Source organism: Petaurus breviceps, unplaced genomic scaffold (assembly GCF_028583685.1).
Source record: "Petaurus breviceps papuanus isolate PSGF00001 unplaced genomic scaffold, PetGlider_PUasm1.0 90897, whole genome shotgun sequence".
NCBI lineage: Eukaryota > Metazoa > Chordata > Mammalia > Diprotodontia > Petauridae > Petaurus > Petaurus breviceps.
Window position 1 is genome coordinate 14,546,160 of NW_027187374.1, and position 24,663 is coordinate 14,570,822.

Here is a 24,663-nt window from a genome sequence, read left to right on the forward strand (position 1 = left end):
AAGTTTATGGAAGAATTCACAACCTAACATGAACAAGGAAAAGATGACTTACTGCTTTAAAAAAGTGAATGTTAGTTAGGGTGGTTAGGTGGTGCAGTGAGTAAAGCTCTGGCCCCAGAGTCAGGAGGACCCAAGTTCGGTTCGGCCTCAGACACTTAACACACACACACACACACACACACACACACACACACACACACACCCCTAGCCGTGTAACCTTGGGCAAGTTACTTAACCCCAACTGCCCTCCAAAAGGAAAAAAAAAAGAATGTTAATACTTCAATTCTTTATTAAAACTTAAGAGTCTTCAAAATAATTAAGGCCAAAATTCAAGTTTGAAGAAGAAGGTAATTAAGAAAAAGTCAGATATATCCTCACTTGTTATAAAGAAAGATTTATTTTGGGGGGGGAAGGGTTGTAGGGAGGAATAATGATAAAAAAAGAAAGAAAAGAGGGTCAATGAAATACTTTTTAAAATCACAGGAAAGAGAGGACATAAGAAAGCAGGCAGGTTTTGATACTTAGGTTAAATTTAGTATGTAATGAAAAAACAAGCTGCATGTACTAGGATCAATGGCTTTAAATACAATCCTCTTTTTCTGTATTTTGTGGAAATGTTCATGCATATTGCTGACTATTGAGTTCATTTTATTTATGTATACACATATATAAAAACATGTGCTTTATATGTTTATATATGTAGAGATTTATAAAATATGTCATGTTCTAAAAGTATTTCTCACAACCATTCCCTCTTTCCATTCCATCCTAACCTTAGTTTAAGTCATCCTTACCTTTCACTTAAACTTTTCAATTCAAGGCAATAAATATTAAGTACCCACTATACACAAAGCTTGGAAGCTAGGTGGCTGAGTGGATAGAGTGCCAGGCCATCAGGAAGACTCTTTTTCATGACTTCAAATCAGGCCTCAGACACTATGTGACCCTGGATAAATGACTTAACCCTGAGGCAGCTAGGTGGAACAGTGGATATAATAGCACTGGGCATGGAATGAGAAAGACCTGAGTTCAAAACCAGTCTCAGACACTAGCTGTGTATGCCTCTGGGCAAGTCACTTAACCCTGTCGTCAGTTTCCTCCTTTGTAAAATGAATTGGAAAAGGAAATGGCAAACCACTCCAGTGTCTTTGCCAAGAAAATCCCAAACGTGACCACTGAGAGTTGGTCATGACTGAAATGACTCAATAACAATATTACAAAGCACTAAGATAAGTACTGGTGATTCAAAGACAAAAATGAAATTGTTCTTGTCCTTAAGGATCTTATATTCTACTGAGAGGAAGCCTATAAGCATTAAAGAACTAATACAAGGTATATTGATCTGAGGAGGGAATCAGCCTCTGGGAATCAGGATTTAATTAGAAAAGAATTACAGAAGATCTGGCACTCGAGTAGTGTGGGAATTTGGAATCCTAAGAGGTAGAGGTAAGTAGGGTATACTTACATTCCAGGCATGGAAGCCACTATGTACAAATGAAGAGAGAGAGGAGTTAGAATGTCAAATTTATGAAATACTAATGCATTGTTGGTGGAGTTGTGAACTAATCCAACCATTCTGGAGAGTAATCTGGAACTATGCCCCAAGGGCTATAAAAAATACATACCTTTTGACCCAGCAATACCACTTCTGGGGCTGTATCCCAAAGAAATCACAGAAGTGGGAAAAAGACCCGTATATACAAAAATATTTATAGCAGCTCTATATGTGGTAGCAATAAATTGGAAATCAAGGGGATGCCCATCAATTCAGGAATGGTTAAACAAGATGTGGTATATGAATGTAATGGAATACTTCTGTGCTATAAGAAATGAGGGGCAGACAGACTTCATAATAACTTGGAGAGACTTATATAAACTGATGCTGAGTGAGGAGAGCAGAACCAGGTGAACTTTGTACACAATTACAGACTGTTGTATTGTATGCGTGACAACTAACTTCGATAGACTGGGCTCCTCTCAGCCAATACAAAGTTAGAAGACAACTACAAAAGACTCATGATGAAAAGGGATATCCACATCCAGAGAAAGAACTAGAGTCTGCAGACTAAAGCAAACTATTTGCTCTCTCTTGTTTGTGTTATGTTTTGTTTTATCCCTTCTTTCTCACTGTTCAGCCTGTTGGTTATAATCCTTTACAATATGACTAAAATTCAACATGAAAGTATTTGTAGAACCTATATTTGATTACATGCCACTATGGGGAGTGAGAGGGGAGGAGAGGAAGGGGGAGAAAATTTGGAACTCAAGAGATTGTGGAACTGAATGTTGTAAACTAAAAGTAAATAAATTAATTAAAAGAAAAAAAAAGAATGTGAAATTTAAAGAACAACTAGTTGATAAGTCTGGCTAGAACAAAGTACATGAAAAGGAATGATATGAAAAAAGTACTGAAAGCTAGGTGAGAGCCATATTTTGAAAGATTAAATACCAACTTAAAAAGTTTGTGTATTTCATCCTACAGCAGGAGTTCCCAACTTTTTTTGGGTTATGAATCCCTTTGGCAGCTTGGTGAAGCATTAGAGAATTCTTCTCAGAATAAAATTTTAAATTTGTAAAATACATAGGATTACAAAGGAAACCAATTATAATGAAATATAGATATCAAAATTTTTGAAACAAGTTCACGAACTCCAGGTTAAGAACTCCAGTCCTAGAAGAAATAAGGAGTCAATGATGATTTTTGAGAATAGGATTAAAACTATCAGAATTAATTTTTTTTTGGAGGGGGGAGGATTGGCAATTGGGGTTAAGTGACTTGCCCAAGATCACACGGCTAGTAAATGTTTAGTATCTGAGGTCGGATTTGAACTCAGGTCCTCCTGATTCCAGGGCTGATGCTCTATTTATTGTGCCACCTAGCTGCTCCAAGTATTTTTTAATATTACTATTGATAGCCTGGATTTCTTCCTCTGGAAATTGGTAATAATTTGCATTTCTCTAATCTGTAGGGATTTTGAGTATTTTTTTGGAGGAGGGAAGGCAAGGCAGTGGGGGTTAAATGACTTGCCCAATGTCATGCAGCTAGTTAACTGTCAGCTGTCTGAGGCCAAATTTGAACTCAGGTCCTCCAGACTCCAGGGCCAATGCTCTATTCACTGCGCCACCCAGCCAGCATTTATTTATTTTTGCATGTATTTATAATCTATTCCCTTACTGCTCCTCATGAAACAAAAATAAAACTCTTATCATGCTTCATCCAGCAAAAAATTTAAGTTAAAAAAAAAATCCCACATTAGCCATGCCTGAATGGATATTTCAGGCAGAATTTTAAGTTCATCACTTCTCTGGAAGGATATGAATAGCATGTTTTCTTTTCAGTCTTCTAGACCAGTGCTTCTTAAAAGTTTTTCCACTTGTGACCCCTTTCTGTTCAAGAAATTTTTATGTGATCTCAGGTATATAGGTATATAAAACAGGCATACAAATCAAACATTTAATGATAATAAATCATAAAGAAATTTTTTTTTAAAACAATTCTTTGTTATACGTATAATTTTACCATTTATTAAAAACAATAGTCTCAAATCTGAGCCAAAGTGTTTCTGGCAGAGTTCATTGGTGTTGCATGGTGTGATGGCATGCACAGTGTAAAGTACACATGTTGTATGATCACAACCAAGGCTGCAATGAAGTCATGCAATACAACATAGGTAAGTGCTGCCAAAAACACCTCAGATTCATTCATTACACATTCAATTTTGAATTAATTTTTAGTCTTTGTGCATTCAGAAACCTTTTATTGTTGCTAAATTTCTCATGATCCCCACATTCAGTTATGCAACTCCATACGGGATCATGACCCACAGTAAGAAGCACTGTTATAGACTCATGCTTTATCACTGCATTAGAATTGAGTTCTAAAGTCTTTCAAGTTTTGTTATCAAAGAGAAAAATCTCTATGATGGTATTACTACATAAATTGTTCTATTTCTGCTAACTTCACTCTGCATCAGTTCAAAGGTTTCCCGAGTTTCCTTTAAATTGTCCACTTTGTCATTTCTATTGGGACAATGGTATTCCATTACATTCATATTCCACGATTTGTTTAGCAATTCCCCAAAAGGCTGAAAATCTCTTGACTTAAGCTAAGGTGAATAGCCTAATAGTTCAATAGAGCATCTTAAGAGGGGAAACTAATTTTGATGTTAATTTCTTTAAAAGAAAGGATGTAGAGATGCTGCCCTGAATCAAAAGATGAAACTTTACATGGAATTATAAAAGAGTTGTAGGGAAACATATAGTTTGTGCCTTCAAGTAATAAATGGTACATTTGTAAAGCTTGTGTAGTTTTATTTCATGATATTAAAAGTGAATTTAAAAAAAAAAAAACCTGTGCTCAGAACCTCAAAACTCCAAGGGAGCACAGTACTACTGAAAGTTTTTAAGAAGCTCATAAATACAAATGATCCATGTTGACCTGTACAGTGATCATGAAAACAATAATGAAGTCCAAGGCTCATTAACAACTCCAACTTCAGCTTCTTCATCTTCTTTTAAAAACTAAGTCACTTTGTTCTATTTTTAGGGAAATATCTCTTTGGTTCATTTCAAAAAAAGATTGCATCTCCACATTAAATAATAATTGAAGAAAATTAAATTAATACTACTTTGATTCCTAAAGTTATCTTTCTATGTCCTTGAGTTGAGCTCAGGAATTTATCTTCCCCTCTGAGTTAGTTTCAAGTTATAATGAAAAGGAAAATTGTTATCTCTCATACAGGTAGCCCTTTAAGCCCTACAAGTTAACTTGGTACCATCACCAAAAGATATATCATCTGTCTCTGCCTGTCCTTGTACAATTAGGGGAGTTTATATCTCTTCCATGAAGATATACCAAGTCATATAGATGTGATCTAGCAAAGACTACAAGATACAGATGGGTCCCATAAAACAATGAATATTCCTAAAGTCACAGAAGGGCAGTAATTAGCCTCACATGAATGCCAGTCAATCTTTCTTAGTACAGTCAATTATAATTCTATAACCTATCAATTTTTCTCCCTTCCTATCAAGACCCTTTCTCTGCTGTCAATTGATAAAGAGGGTACCCTCCTTCTCATTGGAGTTTCTGGCTTCACTGAGATTGTCAGTCTGACTTACTTTGTTAACAATTATATGAGTCTGTTAATAAAATGATTTTGCTCAAAGCCTTGTAGATCTGTTTACCTTTATTATTTTTATTTGCCACATAATTCATATTTATATGACACTTTAAAAGTGGTAAGGAATTTTCTTTACAACAACCTTGTAGGTTAGACAGTACAAGAATTATAATCTCCAATTTACAGATGACAACACTAAGACTGTCAGAGGTGAAGGGAACATGATCACACAATTTTAAGGCAGATTTGAACCAAAGTTTCCTAACTCCACTACACCATGCTACCTCTTAAACAAAACCAAAACAATACCTGATGGCCACATTTAAGACACAGCCAGATTGAAGGATTTTCTTCATTCTCCCCCTCAGGTTTATCTTTTGTTCTGTTGTCAGTCTTGCATTCTTGGCAAACGTTCCATTGCACATTCATCAAAGACTTTTTCAAATTACTTTGTTCTAATCCTTTTCGAATATGTCTGCACATAGGTTCTGTTAAAAAAAAAAAAAGGAGAAACATTAAAGAGCAGAGATATTTTGTTAACAGCAACTTTGCTTTTGAAATGTCAATCACAGGGAGTGGCTAGGTGGCACAGTGAATAGAGCACCAGCCCTGGAGTCAGGAGGACCTGAGTTCAAATCCAGCCTCAGACACTTAACACTTGCTAGCCATGTGACCTTGGGCAAGTCACTTAACCCTAATTGCACAGACTTCCCCCTTCCAAAAAAAAAAAAGAAATACTTGGATGAAAAATGAAATGTCAATCACATATACAAGAAATTCAAACTCAGGCTTCAAAACTTCCTTTCTGGAATATGGCAAATAAGTCTAAAAATAACTGCACAGCACATCATCAAATGCTTTTTTATATGCTATAAGCCAAAACTGTGTCAGAATATCTGTATATTTTGTAGAATACATAAATTTTGTAAATAAATATAGAAATTTTGAAGAAAAAACCTTTTAAGTTCTTAAATATAACAAAAACCATACTTTATTTATACAGAATATTTTAACAGTAAAACTTTTATCACACTTAAAATGTTTAAAAAATAATTTAGGGGTGGGTAGGTGGTACAGTAAGTAGAGCACTGGCCCTAGAGTCAGGAGGACCTGAGTTCAAATCTGGCCTCAGACACTTAACATTTACTAGCCGTGTGACCTTGGCCAAGCAAGTCACTTAGCCCCAATTGCCCTGCCTTCCTGTAATGGGAATGGGAATGGGAATCTAAAGATCCTCCCTACCCTTTAATAAACCTAGGGGGGAATTTGAAGACCTTCCCTGCTTTGAAAGTAAACTCTGCCCTCTAAAAGGCTGAATGTAATCATATGGAGTCTGTAACAGAGGGAATTTGCTGATGGGTGGAGCAGAGCCCACAGAAAGTTTCCCTGCTGTGAAAATAAACTCTGCCACCTAACAGACTGAATGTAGTCACATGGAGCCTGTGGTGAGAGGAATTTGCTGAAGGGTAAAGTGGAGCCCACAGTGAGATGGTGGGAGAGAGAGGTGCTCAGGGTAGGAGATAAGAGAGGTTTGTTAGTAAATACTGATCTAATATTGGTTTGTGGGAAGGCTAAAGGATGCTGTGGCTCTCAGTGTTATTATGGCTTGTTAATTTCTTTACTATTATGATAGAATTGGGGCTTATTGGTTTGGGGATTTGGTTTTCTGGTGTCTAAATAAATGTTTCAGGGGCACCTAGGTGGCACAGTGAATGGAGCACCAGCCCTGGAGTCAGGAGTACCTGAGTTCAAATTTGGCCTCAGACACTTAACGCTTACTAGCTATGTGACCTTGGGCAAGTCACTTAACCCCAAAAAGCCCCTCAAAATTTTTTTTTAAAATAAATAAATGTTTCAGTTCTGTCCTCTTTATGGAGAGCCTGGTATATTTTGTGATCGAGCATCATGCAATATTTACAGTCATGGTCTTTATCATGATTGTGAGCACTGTAAATATTGCATTGGCGCTACACTTCCCCCCTCCAAAAAGGAAAAAAAAAATAACTTAGACCAAACTCATTATTTTAAATAGTTTATAAAGACATACATATATAATATGAAGTTATACTATTTTCCTTCTAGAGTTAATGTTTCATTTTAGTGGAGAAATGCAGTAAAAAAAAAAAATTACATTTGGGGACTTAAAAATTACTTCCTCCAATCAAGAAATAAAATTCAATATACGGTACCTAAAACTTCAGCAGCATCATCAGCCAATACAGTTTTTCCCTTTGTACGTTTCTTTCCCATATTAGCACTCTGCAGATTACCTAACAATGCATAAAGAATTTCCTAGAATATAAGAGAAAGTTAGTATAACAAAAATGTGAGTACATTACATATCAAATTTGTGAAGCAGAAACATAACCAAAACAACCTAAAACAGTATGTGCAAACCAAATCATTTAAAATGCTCTCAAACACTCTGGGTTTCATTCTGTAAAGCAAGGGATCCTTCATTATAATATATCTATCCCAATCTTAACTGGAGAAACCAGGGATTGTGAGAAAGGAAAGGTCTGGCTCCATCCTATCCAGAATTGGGAAATCCTAGATTACAGAGGGAACAAAAACAAACAAAGCCTGCCTACCCTATCCAAACGGACAGGAGAGGATAGAGCCCAGCCCTAGCAGAGTCCTAATCCAGAAACAGAGGCTGTAGTCATCTTGAAAGCCATGGGTCAAAGGGAGTTGATGAGATCACCAAGAAAATACAGAGAGTAAAAAGAAGTGAGCATTGAATAGGACTTGGGGGAATACCCACATGCATAGGGGAAAAGGCACAGATGAGTCAACAAAGGAATCTGAGAAGGAATGGTCAGACAGGTAAGAAAAAAAATCACAAGAGAGTTGTGTTATGAAAGCTAAAAAAGATTATCTAAAAGGAAGGAGTGGTTAATAGTGTAAAAAACCTCTGAGGTTAAGAGGACTGAGAAAAACTGAAGTGAGTGGGAAGAAAGTATAATGTAGACAACCTTTTCTAAGAATGTGACTATTAAAGGAAAAAGAGCAATAGCATGATAGCTTCTTATTCTACTAATTATTGCTGCTAACAAAATGCCATGTGTGGCCAGTCTAGGATGATGGCAAAGAGGGGTGGGAGAAGATCACATACCCTTTCTATCACTTGCATCTCCCCATTCCCCCTGCCACTATTCAAATGCAGACTGGACTCTATTATCCATCTCCCTCTCCTCTCATTTCAAAAGGATACCCACACTCTATAGGTCCCCTGATCCTGTCATTTCATCTACTTCTTCAATTAAGGGTGAAAAGGGATCTTATGTTCTCTCTCAAATTCAATCACAACACAACAATCACAACAATCCTTGTTTAAAGACTAAGGACTGTTCATCATTCCCACCCCCATAACCTGGGTGGGAAAATTTGAGGATATTAGAATCACAGTAACGTGTAGAAAGAGACATATGGCTACAATTTGCTTGGGACCCAATGAAAGAGTGGTGCTAAAAGATCTAAGCAGCATTCTCCCTTTCCATGTGGGTACCCCACAGCCTCTCTTTCTAGATGATAGTGCTAATTTGGACCTCTCTGACTTCAGCCTGCCTATAGCAAAGTCCCAAGGTCCTGCTAGTTATTGCTGTAATCTGAGGGTTTACTGTTATATTTAAAATACTGCTAGGACCACTTTTGTGAGCAGAGGAATTGTTCTGAAAGATGAAATTTAATGAGAACAATAAATAAAGTACTGTACACAGGATAAAATATGCAATGACATAAGGAGATGAGAGATGGTTGATATCAATTCTTTTTTATTTTTTTGAGACTTGCAGTCTATAGTGCACTGGTTCAATATAAACCCACATTATGTGAATTTATACCTCAAAATATAAAGTAAACTTAAATATATAAATACAGTTATCCTTTCTATTGTGGCCTTCCCCTTCACAGTTTTGATACATTTAGGGTCGGCATAAAATATTAGATGGGAACTGCGATCAGTGTAATGAATAACTATGATTCTAGAAAGATGCTACCTACTTCCTTCTCAGAGTGAAGACATTTTTTTTTTTACATAGTCAAACTGGAAATTTGTTTTGTTTGACTATCCACATCTGTAACTGGGATTTTGTTTTTTGGTTTTTAGTGGGAGAAGCAAGGTTAAGATGGGAGGGTGAGAAGGATTTTTGCTGACTGAAAAATATATAGTTGTTTAAAAAAATTCTATATACAGTAGCAATAAAGGAACTATGGAACGTTGGGGTTAGGAGGAAATGCCTACAGTAAATACAGAGGCAAGCAGAGATAATATTCACTTTCAACAACTCCTGAATTCACCTAACTGTACTATCTATTTAGCTCACAATATACCATTTTGTCTATAAGGATACTATGAAAGACTTAATAAATGCTTTGTTAAATTCAGGTAAACTAATTGCAGGGATTACTAGTCTATTGCTGGGAGAAAAAATAAAAAAGGAAAAGCTGAAGGCAGCAGAATGAATTTAACAATCTAGAAATTCTGAGTTCAAATGTGGCCTCAGACACTTACTACCTATATGACCCTGGACAAGTCACTTAACCTCTGCCTGCTCCAGTTTCCTCATCTATAAAATGAGAATACTAATAGCACCTACCTATCAGGGTTGGTGTGAGGATAACATGAGAGAACATTTGTAAAGTGTTTTCCAAAAATATAAATCCTAGTTTCTCAAGAGCTAAATGGCAAAGTGAATAGAGCACTCACTGAACCTGGAGACAGGAGAATCCAAGTTCAAATCCAGGCTCAGATACTTAGCTATATGACTCTGGGCAAGTTACTTAAGTGACTCTCTTTCTGCCTCAGTTTCTTCACCTTTAAAATAGGGGCATTAGGGGCAGCTAGGTAGCACAGTGAATAGAGCACCAGCCCTGGAGTCAGGAGGACCTGAGTTCAAATTCGGCCTCAGACACTTAACACAAAAACTAGCCATGTGACCTTGGGCAAGTCACTTAACCCCAACTGCCCTCCAAAAAAGAAAGAAAAAATGGGGGTACTAATAGCACCTAGCTCCAAGGGTTGTTGTAAGGATAAAATGAGATATTTGTAAAGTTCTTTGCAAACCTTAAAGGGCTATAAAAATACTAGCTGCTACCATAAGCAGCAGCACCACCACCCCCATTACCTAAAGTCATGCTGGTTCTTTGTGATCATGGCTTCTTAATATGTTACAGATTTGCTAGCAATTGAAGTCAAACTCACTGGTCTATATAGTTTATGGATCCTATACTTTTCCTGCCCTGAAAATCAAGAAATTTGCCTTTTCCAGCTACCTCATCCATTCTCTATGATGTTTCAATCATTTCTTACAGGAGCTTAGCATTCACATCTGCCAATTCTTTTAGTACCTGAGGATGTTGATTTGAAATCATAAGCTCTCCAAAGGCAGAGGCTATCTCAATTTTGCACGTGTAAACTCAGTGTCTAGCACAGAGATTGATTTTTGGTTTTTAACTGATTATCAGAGAAGCTAGTTAACCTCTTATTACATCCCTACTTATTTGGGTAATCAGCTTCTTATAGACCAAAAATTTTGTTCTGTCCAAAATCACTACAAGTATCAGCAGAAACAGGCAAACTGGATAAATGGGGTTTTTATTTGTATGTTGTTGTTCTTTTTTTGGGGGGTGGGGGAGTAAAATGATTAGTTCAATTCTAGACACGTTGAGTTTGAGGTAATAGTAACTATATCCATATCCATGTCCCATATGCAGACAGCTAGAAATTTAGGCATAGAATTTAGGGAAAAGAGTCAGGCTCAGTGAGATTTGAGAATCATCTGCATAGAGGTAATAATGAAGTCATGGAAATATTCATTTGTACCCCCCCCACACACACACACCCACCAGTTCTGTACATCAAGAATAAAAAATATCATTATACTCATACAGGGAAACTGAGGCTCATGGTCATTATGACTTGTGCGATGTTATATAGCAAATTAAGTAGCAGGCCTGGGATCTAGTCTTCTAAATCCTAGTACAATGTTGTTTCCAATACAAACAAGGTAACCTTTTCCCTGAATATAACATTTACTGTTAGCTCTATTCCTTTGCTTCTGCTATGCCTTCAGTTTGAAATGTCACCTGCTCTTCTCTATCTAGTCAAATTTTACCCATCCTCTGAGACTAGATTTACGTGACAAATCTCCCATGAAGACTTTTCTGACTATTCCAGTCCACATTGGCCTTTTTGCTTCTCTGAACTCCTGAAACACTTTACTGTGCAATTCACACTGGCACTTAAGTCATATACTTATTGTCTTCGGCTGTTTTGTATCCTCTCAAAGGATAGTGTATCCTAATATAAACGTATCTTTACAGATCAACATATCAGCACGCTTTCATGAGGGTCAACCCTACATCACAAGCTGCCTATTAGATATTTCAATCTATTGACTTGGATACATTTCAAAAAACCTATTCTTCTTCCAAACATCCCTTTAACCGTTGAGGGCTCCTCTATACTATTGATGTAGCCAAGTGGTACCAGGATAAAATGCTAGACTTAAGAGTCAGGAAGAAAGGAATTCAAATCTGACCCCAGACAGTTGCTGTGTGACCCTGGGTGTTATAACCTTTATCTGTCTCAGTTGCTCTATCAGTAAAACAGAAATAATATTAGCACTTACCTCCTCCCAGGGTTTTTGTGAGAACAAAGCGGTATGCTATTTGGAAAGTGTTCTGCAAACATTACAGTGCTATATAAACGCTAGTTCTTATACTTATTATTATTAGACTTCCAATCTCACAAATTCACAAATTTGAGTCAGTTTTTTACTCCTCAATTCCACCTCCCCATCTCCTATGTCCTTTTCTCTCCATTCACCCAGCTACCATCCTAGTTTAGGCCCTCACTACTACTGACTTGGATTATTACAACAGCCTTGTTGGTCTCCCTGCCTCCAAGTATTTCCCCTATTTCAATCTATCTTCCATGTCATAGCATACTAAAGCATAAATCTGATCATGTCATCCTCCCATCCCAAATCAATTAAATAAACTCCAGTTGTTCCATATTAGCACTAGGTTCTGTTTGGCATTCAATCCTCTTATAAACCTGGCTTCTTCCTACCTCTTTAGTCTTCTTACAAATTAGTCTTCCTCCACAGTCCAGCCATAGTAATATACTTGTTTTTGTTTTGGGTTTTTTTTTTTTGCTTTTTGGGGAAGGAAGGTAGAGCAATTGGGGTTAAGTGACTTGCCCAAGGTCACACAGCTAGTTTTCGTGTTAAGTATCTGAGGCCGCATTTGAACTCAGGTCCTCCTGACTCCAGGGCCGGTGCTCTATTCACTGTACCACCTAGCTGCCCCTATACTTGCTTTCTTTCAAACATGATTCTCAAACTTCCATCTCTGACTCTATGCACTGTCCTCCATGCTTAGAATGCTCTCCTTCCTTACATCTAACTCTTGGAATCCTTGGCTTCCTTCAAAATTCAGCTCAAATGTTGATTTCTGCAGGAAGTCTTTCCTAGTTTCCTCAACTGCTAGTGCCTTCTCAAAGTTATTTTGTGTCTAATTTATGTCTTTTACCTATTTATATATGAATTCATTGTCTCCCTCAAGAAAATACAACCTTCTTGGGAGAAAGGACTATTTCATTTTTGTCTCTGTAACCCCAAACCCTAACACAGCGTCTGACACACAACAGGCATATAATAAATGCTTGTTGATTGATTGAAAGCTCTATTATCTTTTTTTGTATTTTCTCACAGGATCTATTAGAATATTAATATATAATAGGCGATGAATAAATATTTGGGATTGATCAACTCAATACATGGTAAGAGTATATCCTAGGGAAAAGGTACAATATCAGGTGAGTAAAGTACAGAGATATATGACAGAAGTATTAAGAAGGAGGAAAATCAGGTGTGGGAAAAGGAGGAAAGAAGGGGTTTGCACTTCTAAACCTTTCATTTAACTGTGGTAGTTATAAAGCCATAAAATGTTAGCACTGGAAGAAAAATTCAATCCCTTAATTTCACAAAGTGACTCCTACAGGGTAACATAGCTAGATAAGCGGCAGTTGGGTCCCCTGATTTCAGGACAGTACTCTTTTCACTACATAAATATCTTAGTCCACCAAAAACTTTAATTGTTGCATGTTGACAATAAGAGCTTTCCGAGTTAATCCTGAGTAGAGGGCCAGAGGACAGGAGATTATGTGGAAATGAGGACCACAGAAGTTCCATCTTCAAAAGTTCACTTTACTTTAAATATAAAAGTAGAGATTTCTGATGAATCTATTCACTTTCATTTTTAAGGGAAATGAAGACATATCAATTGTTAGTGCAAAGTCCTAAGTCATTATTGTTCTCTATTTCCAGGTTATGTTCTGAGTTAATACTGAGTGAGAAATACCGTACATTTCTGAACTATACAGAATATCATGAGGGCATACAAGTATAGTGCTTCAAATATACATAGTAAGTCATATAGCAGCATCTAATCTACGTATTAATGCCATAAAGTCTGAGAGTTTTAGAGGAAGAGATCTTAGGTAAATTATATCCTTAAGTAAACCCATACCACACCTCAACCAGTTAGACAAGTCTAGTGTGGCATCCTCTTCTTTTTCATTCCTCTCCCTCTCGGTCAACTTGTCCTCCCTTACAATATAATTATAAGGTTTCTTTTGAGAATTATCACTAGCTCTTGAGAATGACCTTCTCCTTACGTGTGGTGGCCACACGGTTGTTGTAGGATCACAGTATTTTAGAATCAGAAGGGATATGACAGGCTGTCTAATCACAGGCCAGAATCTGGAGCAGAAGCAGGCCGGGAGAGGTTCGGCACCTGGCCCAAATCTAGGGAGTTCCGCACTGCACAGGGCCAGCGCCTCCCCGAGTTTGCACCACGTGAGGGCGACCACGAAAGCTCTTCCTACCACGTGGCCTCCTGGAGCAGCCCACGACAGTCCCCAAACCCACCCAAACGGTGCCACCCGGCAACTGTGGAACTTCAAGGTCTCAAGTCCAGTGGTCGCCTCAACTGCGCTAAGGGAGGCCACCGCCGACTTCTCTCATTGGACAGTTCCCTTAACTGAAGGAACGCTCAGCCAGTAGGACGGAGCAACCTGCAGTTGGTCAAAGAACTCGAGGAAGGAGGAAAGGGCCCTGAAGAGAGAGAGCAGCTCCGGTGCCTAAGGAAAAGGAAGCGACGTGTGTAGGGCTCACGGTCCTGGGGGCGAGAAGCGGCTGTGATGGCATGTCAGGGGAAACGGGACTCACCTACAAACACTGCTCCCATAGCTGCCCCTCTAAGGAGTCCGCGATTACCCTTCGGCCCCACCTCTTCTAAGTGACGACTTGAGCACTGCTCCCAGAGCCCCGTATTAATTTCCGGAAAGGGGCATTATGGGATAGGAATTAAAGGCTTGAATTCTTCCAGGCGTGCGACTGGTTCGCCTCCAGATGCGCGCGCAGCATAGAGGATCCGGAAACCCTGCTTGCCGCGGCTCCCTGCGGCCCTGTGTGGTCTCTAGTTCTGTGACTGAGACAGATTCAGAGCCGAGAGATTTTAATTCAAAACCTTGCAGCGCCCTCAATTTATCTGCGGGCTCCAAAGCCATTTCTCAAAGGTCCGGATCCAGAGAATTAATATTTAATTCGAAACCACCTCGCTGGTAAACTCTGCGTCGGCCTTTCCAGGGCGCTTCAGGTCTTTTCTCCAGGAAAACGGGGAGTCTGACGGCGACAGAACTTGGGGCGTGGGGGATGAGGGTTATCGGATTCACACCTGTAACCCAAACTTAGGTGTGCATGGAAAAAGCAGCTAAAATTACTCCATAACCAGAAGTAGCACTGCGAGACCGGTATCGTGCAGGGACATCCCGCAGAGTTATTCCAATTTCCTGGAGGTGCAGGTCTCCATCCCACAGTGCCAGAACTACTCCATCCCCTAAACCTGACAGCCTGCTCCTTCTCCAGTGAATTACCTCGCTGTACGTGTAAGGGGGAAGGGGATAGGCTGTTCCTATCCCCTAATTATTATCCTTCTCTGATCTTTCCCATTCTGCTGTCTGAGAACCTTTCTCTTTTGTAGTTTAGTAGAAAGATAACTAGACTCTAGTTTCGAATCCTTGGACTTCTACTCCCTTGTAACTTTGGGCAAGCAAAAGTTGAATTAGATGACTTCCAAGGAACTTTGAGAAGGCTCTAAATCCATGATCCTAGATTCCTTCTCTTCAGATTCCTTCCACCATCTAGTACCTATTGAAAACTTAATTTACTCCTGAAGACACCACACTTCATTGTGACTCTCCCAAACTCACTTTCTTCAGGACTCTCTACATTCTGACCAGATTTATCTATGGACTTCAAAGTCTCCTCATCAGTAAGTTTAGTACATAGATCATAGTCTACCCCAGGCCCCTCCACTGTTGGAATACCTTGACCTCCCTTCAAATTAGAACTGAAGTTGAGGTGAAGGAGAAATAACTATCCTTAAATTTGAGACCTAAATGACAATCAAACACATCTTAATTTAGAAGGCCTAATTGTTTTATGTTTGTTTTATCAGAAATCATGTCTAAAAAAAATTTTTTTAATATCCCACTTTCCTGAACAGCCTAAAATGACTGAAGTAAAGCAAGCTGAAGCTCAGCTGTCTGAATTAGACCTGCTCTCTAGTATGTTTCCTGATGAGAATGAATTCCTAATACACGATCATCTGGCGTTAGCAGAACTAAAAGATTATGTGGAAAAGAGGACCACAGAAGTTCCATCTTCAAAAGTTCACTTTACTATAAATATAAAAGTAGAGATTTCTGATGAATCTACGGTAATTCACTTTCATTTTTAAGAGAAATGTAGATATGTCAGTTGTTAGTAAAAAGTTCTAAAACATTATTGTCCTCTGTTTTCAGGTTGCGTTTTCTTTATCTTGTGCCCTCCCTTTTCAGTATCCTGCAATCCTGCCTGAAATCACTGTCAGGTCTGTTATAGAACATACAGCAACAACAAATGTTAACAAAACTTTTTGCCAAAAATTACATTTAAGAACTAAGATATATATTTTAATAGTTAGGAGATTTGGCATAAGAAAATTCAGAGAGATTTTCTCTGCTTATGTTTTCCAACAGATCACTCTCATTAAGTAGAACCCAGCAGGCCCAGCTACACACAGACTTAACTGCATACCTTCAAAAAGGACACTGTGGAGAAGTCTGCATACTAAATGCAACAGAGTGGGTTAAAGAACATGCGTCTGCTTACATCACAAGAGAACCCGCACCTTCCGTTACCACTTATTCGACAGATGTCACTTTCACCAGACTTTGGATCTATAGCCATCACGTGTACGACAAACAGAAAAGACAATATATTCTAGAATGGGCAACGGATCTCTCCCTCTCTGGATTTAGCATGCCTGGGAAGCCTGGAGTTATTTGTGTTGAAGGTTCACAAAGTACATGTGAAGAGTTCTGGGCAAGGTTTGTTTGTTTTTTTTCTGTATTATCAGACAGTTCATGATGCTGTATTTGTTAAGTAATAATAAATTAAGAATTGATTGTCTTCTGTGTGCCAAGCACTGTACTAGGCTCTAAAGATCCAAAGACAAAAAGTGAAATACTTGTTTTAAAGAGACTTGTATTCTATTGGGTAAGACGGCATGTACATATAAATCCTCTATTTGCATATAAGTATATATAAAATAAAGACAGGTGATGTAGGGAGGGAGGGTGTTAGCAATTGGAGGAAAGTTTTCCTGTAGAAGGTACTGTTTGAACTTGAAGGAAGTGAAGGTGAGAAGGAAGTACATTTCAGTTATGGGTGACAACCAGGGCAATGAAATTGGAGGAGTTCTGTGTAGAAGGAAAAGAGAAAAGGCTAGTTTGGGTAAACTGTAGAATGTTGGGAAAAGAGTAATGTACAATGAAGCTGGAAAAGAATGGTTGAAGCCAAATTGTGAAAAGTCTTAAACCCATCAGAGGAATTTATGTTTTGTCCTAGAGGCAACAGAATCACTGGAATTTATGGAGGAGGGGAGTGACATGGTCAAATCTGCACTTAAAGAAAATCACTTTTCAGCTGTGTGGAGGACAGATTGGACTGGGCAGATACTTGAGACAGGGACTCCATTTAGAAGACCATTGCAGTAATCTAGGTAAAATGTGATGAAAGCCTTAAGTAAGGTGGTGTCTATGTGACTAGAGAAAAGGAGTTGGATGTGAGCTCTGTAGAAACAGAAAATGGCAAGATGTGGTGACTGATCAGATATATGGAATGTGTGAAAATGAGGAGTCGGAGATAACACTTAGATTATGAACCTTGAAGATGGGAAGAATGATGGTGCCTTTAACATAAATAGGATCATATGGAAGAGGGGCTGAAATGATAAGTTCTTTTTGGGATATGATGAATTTGAGATGTGTCTAGGACATTCAGTTTGAAATGTTCAGTAGGCAACTGATGTGGGACTAGAGCTCAGGAGAGAAATTTTGGCTTAATATAGAGATCTATGAGTCATCTGTATAAGCTGTGAGAACTGAAGAGGTCACTAAGAATGTAGAGGGAAAATAAAAGAGGTCCCAGGACAGAATCTTGGGTTACACTGATATTTAGAGGTCCTGATAATGGAAGTTGAACCAAAAAGAAAACTGAGAAGGAAGAGTTAGACAGGTAACGAAAGAACTAGGAGAGAAGTAGGGTCATGAAAATCCAGAAAGAAGAGAATATCCTGGAGGAGAAATTGATCTACTGTGTCAAATTCAGTAGGAGGGTCAGGAAAGATGAGGACTGAGAAAGAAACATAAGATTTGGCAATTAAGAGGTGATTCGTAGCTTTAGAGAGTGGTTTCTGTTAAATGGTAGGATCAGAATCAGTTTGCAAAGGGTTAAGGAGTGAGAAGGGAAATAGAGGCAGTCAGTACAAGTCAGCATTTTTTAGGAGGTTGGCTGAGAAGGGGAGGAGAATAATAGGATAATGGTTTGAGGGGCACTGTAGGTGTAGTGAAGGGTTTTTGTTTTTTAAGGATGGCAAGATTTGAGCATGTTTGAAAGTAGTAGGGAAGGAATCAGTAGGTAGAGAGATTGTAGATTGGATAGACAAGGTGATCTGCTGGAAAATTTGGAATGGCTGGGATTGAGGGCATAATTTAGGCCTTGGTGAGAAGGGCCACATCATCAGAGAGTGGAGATTTGGAGAAGTGAATGGGAAGACAAAATCAAAAGATTTTGAGAAGAAAAGGAGTTCACAGCAAATGGCCTCAATTTTCTTAATAAAGTAAAAGTCAGGGTTCTCAGTTGAAAGGACAAGAGAAGATGTGAGAGGTTTGAAGAAAAGCAAAGGTTTGGAATAGCTGTGGATAAGAAATCAATCAGATAGGCACAGAAGGTTTGCCAAACTACAGTAAGGGCTATGTTAAGGTTAGACATCTTAAATTTGTAGTGTGTTCAGTCAGCATGATTGTATGATTGTCTGTAGCTCTATTCAGCAGCACAGAAGTAGGTACAGAGGAGGCAAATGGCAGGAAAAATATAGGGTTATGGTTAGAAATAAGTGGTCACAGGGTGGCTATGTGGCGCAGTGAATAGAGCACTGGCCCTGGAGTCAAGAGGACCTGAGTTCAAATGCGGCCTGAGATACTTGACACACTTAACTAATCATGTGACTTTGAGTGAGTCACTTAACCACAGCATCCCTCCAAAAAGCAAAAGAAAAAAAGAAAGAAAGAAATAAGTGGTCACCCACTTATCATGAAAATACTGAGCTAGAAATTCAAATAGATTGTAGTTTAAGCTCTATGGCAAACTTAACTGTTTAACTTTGATCAAGTTAGCCTTTAGGTCAGCCATGGAATGGGGTAAAGAAAAAAATCACATGAAAATAAGTCAGTTCTTAGATTAGCCTCTCCTCTAAGCACAAAGAGTGACAATAATTGTAGTAAGCAGCAGTACCACTTACCAACTATAATACCTCAAAGATGCATTATCTGAATGCAAATTCAGCAAAGGTAGCTACATCTTGCCTTTTTGCTCAGCCCCTGAGGAGCTTGGGCTGATTAGCAGGAAAAAGAAAAAAGAAATAAATCAGCTTGGGACAGCACACTAAGGATAAAAGGTTTCTCTTTTGTACTTTTCTCACTTGTTCTTGTGTCTTGACTCTTGGTATACATATCTTTACCATATCCCATCCCACCCCAACCCTCCTTAGATTGGAAGCTGCTCACATATCTGCCTTTGTATCACTATTATATTATATATTTTGCATGCATATTTTGGTCTGGATCTGTGATGTCATTAGTGTGACTAATTCCACCAATTCGAGTCAGCAACTTGTCTTCCACTTAAAAGTCTTAGTCACTAAAGGGAATGAGAAGTTAAGTGATTTGCCCATGGTCACAAAGTTAATATATGTAGGACTTTAACCAGGTTTTCCTTATTTCAAATCTGGTCTTATTCCACTACAGCATGCTCCCTATTGCTTTGCATGTAGTAACTGCTTAATAATGTTTATTGAACTGACATGCTGTACTTTCAACTGAAAGGTTGAATCTGGTCTTATTTTGATAGTGGCTTTATATTGATTTCATCAATTTTTTATTTTTTAAATAAACAAGTATACCTATTGGCATACCAATCTCTATGGTTTTAGGATTGTCAGGGCTTACAGTAGGCTACTGAAACAGATATCTGAAGTCTCTAGGTCTAAAATCCCATGATCTTGTACCCCATCTGAACTAGTAATATTTTACAAGCCATATATCTACAAAATTGGGAGTGCTGAGACAATAGTATAAATATAGTTTCTATAGTTATAACTATTCACAATCAGTTATGGCCAACCATATATGTTCTGGAATGACTACTTCAGTATAAAGGACAAGAGCCTTCACAGCCCAGTTTCTGTCCTGCCTTTGATAACTTCAGATCGTGAAAAGTACATTCATTTTTATTTTTTTTAATATCCTCCAAGGAAGCTGTCAATAAGTTATAATGGATATATTTTAGATTTGGTTTCATGGATAGAATCAAAATCACAGAATGTGACAGTTGCAAAGAATGTTGGGAGCTATCTAATCCAACTCTTTCTCAGAAAGGAATCACTATTACAAAGATACCAAACAAGTGTTATCCAGCTTCTACCTTTTGAAATAAGTGTAACCTTGGCAACCCTTGGTTTCTGTGACTGCCTGTTCTGTTTATGGATAACTTTAATTCTTAGAAGTTTTTCCTTACATCAAGCCTAAAACTGAGTCTTTGAAACTTTTATACATTGTTCCTAATTCTGCCCTCAGGGGCCAAATGGAACAAGTCTAGCAACTTCTACATGACAGCACTTGAAGCGACCGTTTATGTTGTCTTGACTATTCTGTTCTCCAGCAAAAAGATCTCCAGTTCCTTCAATTGACCTTTTAGGACATAGTGCTTTTTACCATCCTGGTTGTTCTCTGGAAACTATAACACCCAAATTGAACACAGTACTACTTCAGATAGATGTGGTTTGACAAAGACACAATACACAGGAACTGTTTCCACTTCATTGCTGGAAGCAATCCCTCTCAATGTAGCTCAAGATCATATCAGCTTTTTTTTTTTTTTTGACACTGCTGACTTAAAATAAGCCTACTGTCCACTGCCTGACACTGAGCTTGCAGCCTATAATTTTCAGGAAAAACTACTATATCCCCCATCTTATACTTGTGAAGTTGATTTCTTGAACCCAAATCAAAGACTTAATATTTATCCCTGTTAAATTTTATCTTACTAGATTAAGCTCAGCACTGCCAGGATTCTGACTATCTAGCTAACATTCAGAGTGTTAGTAATCCTTCCCACCTTCCTGTCATCTGTAGGTTAGATAAATATGCCATTGTGCCTTTAGCTACTGAAGAAATGTTAAATAGCTCAGGGCCAAGCACAGCTCCCTGGCACATGAGTCTGGCCATTTATCCAGTTCCATATCCTTCTTGGGCTATCATCTAGTACCTTGCCCCCTTTTTTTCCATAATAATATGTTTTCAAATACTAATGAATTTTCCAAGTAATAAAAGTCAGGCTCCCTGGCCTCTAATTTGTTGAGTCTAGACTCTTGTCTTCTTTGAAGTTTAGGACATTGGTGCTTCCCCAGTCTTGAAGTAGCTCTTTTACTGCAGTGCTTCATAAATCACTGACAATGACTCAGAAATAACATTTGCCAGTTCGATGGATTCCCAAGGACATAGTTCATCTTCATCAGACAATTTGAATTCCTATGAGATTGCTAGGTGCTCTCTTACTGTCTTGCGTATCAATTCACTGTTATCCATTGTGCTCTGGCCTTTCTTATACAAAGGTTGTGCTTAGTAGAGAAAAAAGCAAAATAACAGAACCTTCTGTCTTTTGTTATCATTTATTTCCACTGTATCTACCATAATCCCTTTCTTTTTCTCAGAATAGTTTTAAAAAATTATTTTTCTTGTTAGCTTTCCTTGTCAGGTTCAGCTCATTCAGAGCTTTAACATTATTATTTCCATTCCAATAGTACCATACTGTGCTTAGGTATTCATTAGGTTATCTGTGCTCACTTCCACCTTCTGTACACATCTTTTGAAAATCTAGTTGGTTGTTAAGTTCCTTGTGCATCTAGTTCAGTTTATTCAGACAATTCCAGTTTTTTTTCTTCTCAGTACAATTGTTTTTCTTTGTCTCTTCAGGATGTCTTTCATGCAAGTTTCTGATCCCTCCTCAGCTGAATTCCTCTGTAGAATTTTAGTTCATGAGATCCTGTCTATTGTTTTATTAACTGAACACTTTAAAATCTGCTTTCCCAGTATCTAAGGTGCATGCCAGATTGTGCTTGACTTTCCTTTTCATTATCAGAAACCCTAGGTTCCTAATAGTTTGTAATTCCCATTTCACCCTGCCTCCAATTTTTGCTATCATTCTACCCAACAACGAGTTCCAAAATAGAATTTCTCCATTTTGGTTAATTCACCTCTCTAAGAATGAAATTATTAAAGCTCGAAGGAGAAGGGAAAGTGCTAGGTACTATGCTAAGTGCTTTAAAATATTATCTCATTTGATCCTTACAACAATCGTGAAGTAGGCAATATTATTATTCCTTTGTGCCAGGCTTGTGACCCATTTCTCAGACTTCTTTTTGTCCAAGTGATTGGTAGTATACCTCAATCATATTTGTGTAAAAATGTAGTTACATAATAACCTATATTTTTACAGCTTTCATATTTTGTCTCATTTGATTCTTGAAACAACCCTAAAGGAAAGATAGAGCAACGATTATTATCCCTATTTTACTGAGAAGGTACCTGAGGCACCGATTGTTGAGTGGCTTGCCTAATGTCAGTGTTCTTTCCAGCGCATCATCCTGTCTCTAATATAATGGCTTCTTATAGAATAGCTCATTTTACATTTTATTTACAATCACTGTGTAAAGTAGCTAGTGTGAAAATTACCATCCTTATTTTATGGAATCCTAAGGATCACAGGTTAAATAACTGGCTTAAAATTAAAACTAAAACAAATTAAAAACCCCTAATACACAATGGCATGATGCTGAATTTGAAGTCAGAGAGCCTAGGTTCTGATTCTGCCTCTGACAGTTTCACTTTGTATAACCAAAGGCAAATCACTTGATCTCTTTGGATCTCAGTTTCCTTATCTCTAAAATAAGGGTCTTTCCCCCATTTAAATATATAATCATCAGTGCTTATCCTAAGTACAATGCTCTTTCTACCACATGCTAATTCATTGAGTATCAACAGATTTCTTTGCACTGAAAGGTGGGTTGGTAAGCCAACTTCTCCTTCTGTTATCTTCTGTTTTTAAAAGTTCCTGAACGTCTTTTACATTTTGGAAAATTTTTCTTTGAACATTTCTTTCCAGACTCCGAAGATTAGCATGGAAGAGAATTTTAATTCGCCATCGAGAGGACATTACTTTTGATGGCACACAAGATGAACTGCAGAAACAAAGAAAATTTTTTAATTTTGAAGAAAAAGTTTTTGATACAAATGGAAACAGAAGAAACCACATGGATTTGGGTCAGCTTTATAAATTTTTAAGTGCCAGGGGATGTGCTGATGTTTTTCGGATTTACTTTGGCATAGAGGGACAGTAGTTGAATAAAGTATACCTAGAAGACTTTTTTTTTTGCCAGTCATGGACTTATAAGTTGTCATTCCTGTTACGCTTGTCTGCTGAGGGACTGATGTGTATTTTAAACTTCCGATTGACACTTTCAGTCAAGATGGCTACCTGAACAAGGCAGACAGCTCAACTTCCACAGACCTCCTCCATTAAACCTAAAGATAGCGCCCTCTAGGTGGTGCAGCGAATAGAATACCAGCCCTGGAGCCAGGAGGACCTGAGTTCAAATCTGGCCTCAGACACTCGACACACTTACTAGCCATGTGACTTTGGGCAAGTCACTTAACCCCAATTGCCATCCAAAAAGCAAACAAAAAAACCCAAACCTTAAAATACCACAAGGCCAAGTAATCATGAAATCCAATGAGAGACTACATTAAGTGACTTTGTCTATCCCAGAATTGCATAGAATGGTAACCAAGAGCACATAGACAGTTGGAAAGCTAGTGTCAGCACAGGCCACCAAGCTAGATACCTCCCTGAAAATAAAAAGCATTTTGAAAGTAGTATTTTTACTTTATTACTACTTTTTTAAATAATAGGAAATACAGATTTACAGTTTCACATACAATTCTCAGACAAAAAAATTGGGTGTTGAATCTGCTTTATTCGCATTTCACTTTGCATAGTGTTGAAGAACTGAAGATAACCTTTAGAGAGATATCTTTTTTTTTTTTGCTTTTTTTTTGGAGGGGGGAGAGCAGGGCAATTGGGGTTAAGTGACTTGCCCAAGGTCACACGGCTAGTAAGTGTTAAGTGTCTGAGGTCAGATTTAGAGGGTTACCTTTATATCATGATGAGAAATCATGTCACTCTTTAAGATCTAGTCCTTATTGTCTGCTCTACCAAATCAAAATTACACTGCCCTCTTTTCAAGGTCTTCCATAATTCAAGTGGACTAAGCACTGTGGAAAATATGTATCACATTTAAGATATCCACTTTTAATGCAATTGTTGTGCAGAGGAGAAAGATAAGGTAAGTTTATGGATCAACTAAATGAAGCAAGGTAGTTCCAAGATAAGTGATTACAAATAGTTCTATAGGAATCTAGACTACTAAGAGATTAGTGTGGACTTGAGTACTTAGGGAAGTCTTTATGGAGGAAGGAACCTTGGTCCTGAAAAATGGGTATGATTTTAATAGGCAGAAGGTAGTGATAACAAAGGTAAAAGCTAGGTGGAACAGAGATTTCTTGCTGGGAAATAAGGTTGGATAGCTAAAATGGGCCTAGAGTGGCAATCAAAAAAAAAATCCAGACTTTGTCCTTGTGGCAGTGGGAATCTTAAGAGTTTTTGAGCAGGGAAGTGACCTGATGTAAATGCTGTTTGATGAAGATTAATGTGCTGTCAGTATGCATGGAGGATTCAGGGTAGGTAACAATTGATATAGTACTTTAAATAAATTATCTCATTTGAGTGCACAGCAGCTCTGTGTGGTAAGT

General features: G+C 38.0%; 2 protein-coding genes across 12 annotated transcripts in view; one reads left to right on the forward strand and one right to left on the reverse strand.

Annotated features, from left to right (window-relative positions):
- The window catches only part of USP16 (ubiquitin specific peptidase 16), a 36,521-nt gene extending 22,010 nt beyond the window's left edge, over nt 1–14,511 (reverse strand). For 2 of the 6 annotated variants that reach the window (XM_069075051.1, XM_069075049.1), the window contains exons 1-3: nt 14,360–14,511; nt 7,313–7,415; nt 5,433–5,611 (exon numbers count right to left, since the gene is read on the reverse strand). In XM_069075051.1, the coding sequence (XP_068931152.1) occupies nt 5,433–5,611; nt 7,313–7,373 (240 nt within the window). In that variant the 5' untranslated portion in view covers nt 7,374–7,415; nt 14,360–14,511. Of the gene's footprint in view, nt 1–5,432; nt 5,612–7,312; nt 7,416–14,359 lie in introns of those variants that run through there. The other 4 variants (XM_069075052.1, XM_069075054.1, XM_069075050.1 and 1 more) reach the window with 3 other exon arrangements.
- A 28-nt stretch (nt 14,512–14,539) lies between these two features.
- Nucleotides 14,540–23,230, forward strand: RWDD2B (RWD domain containing 2B). Of its 6 annotated transcripts, none has more exons than XM_069075058.1 (5): nt 14,540–14,884; nt 15,699–15,911; nt 15,997–16,064; nt 16,213–16,563; nt 22,958–23,230. In XM_069075058.1, the coding sequence occupies exons 2-5, from the start codon at nt 15,705–15,707 to the stop codon at nt 23,190–23,192; spliced, it is 861 nt and encodes a 286-aa protein (XP_068931159.1). In that variant the 5' UTR covers nt 14,540–14,884; nt 15,699–15,704; the 3' UTR covers nt 23,193–23,230. The 6 variants fall into 6 exon arrangements, with proteins under 6 accessions (XP_068931159.1, XP_068931160.1, XP_068931162.1 ...); XM_069075059.1 differs by having other exon boundaries at nt 14,540–14,754; XM_069075061.1 differs by having other exon boundaries at nt 14,540–14,709.
- Nucleotides 23,231–24,663: the final 1,433 nt, after the last annotated feature.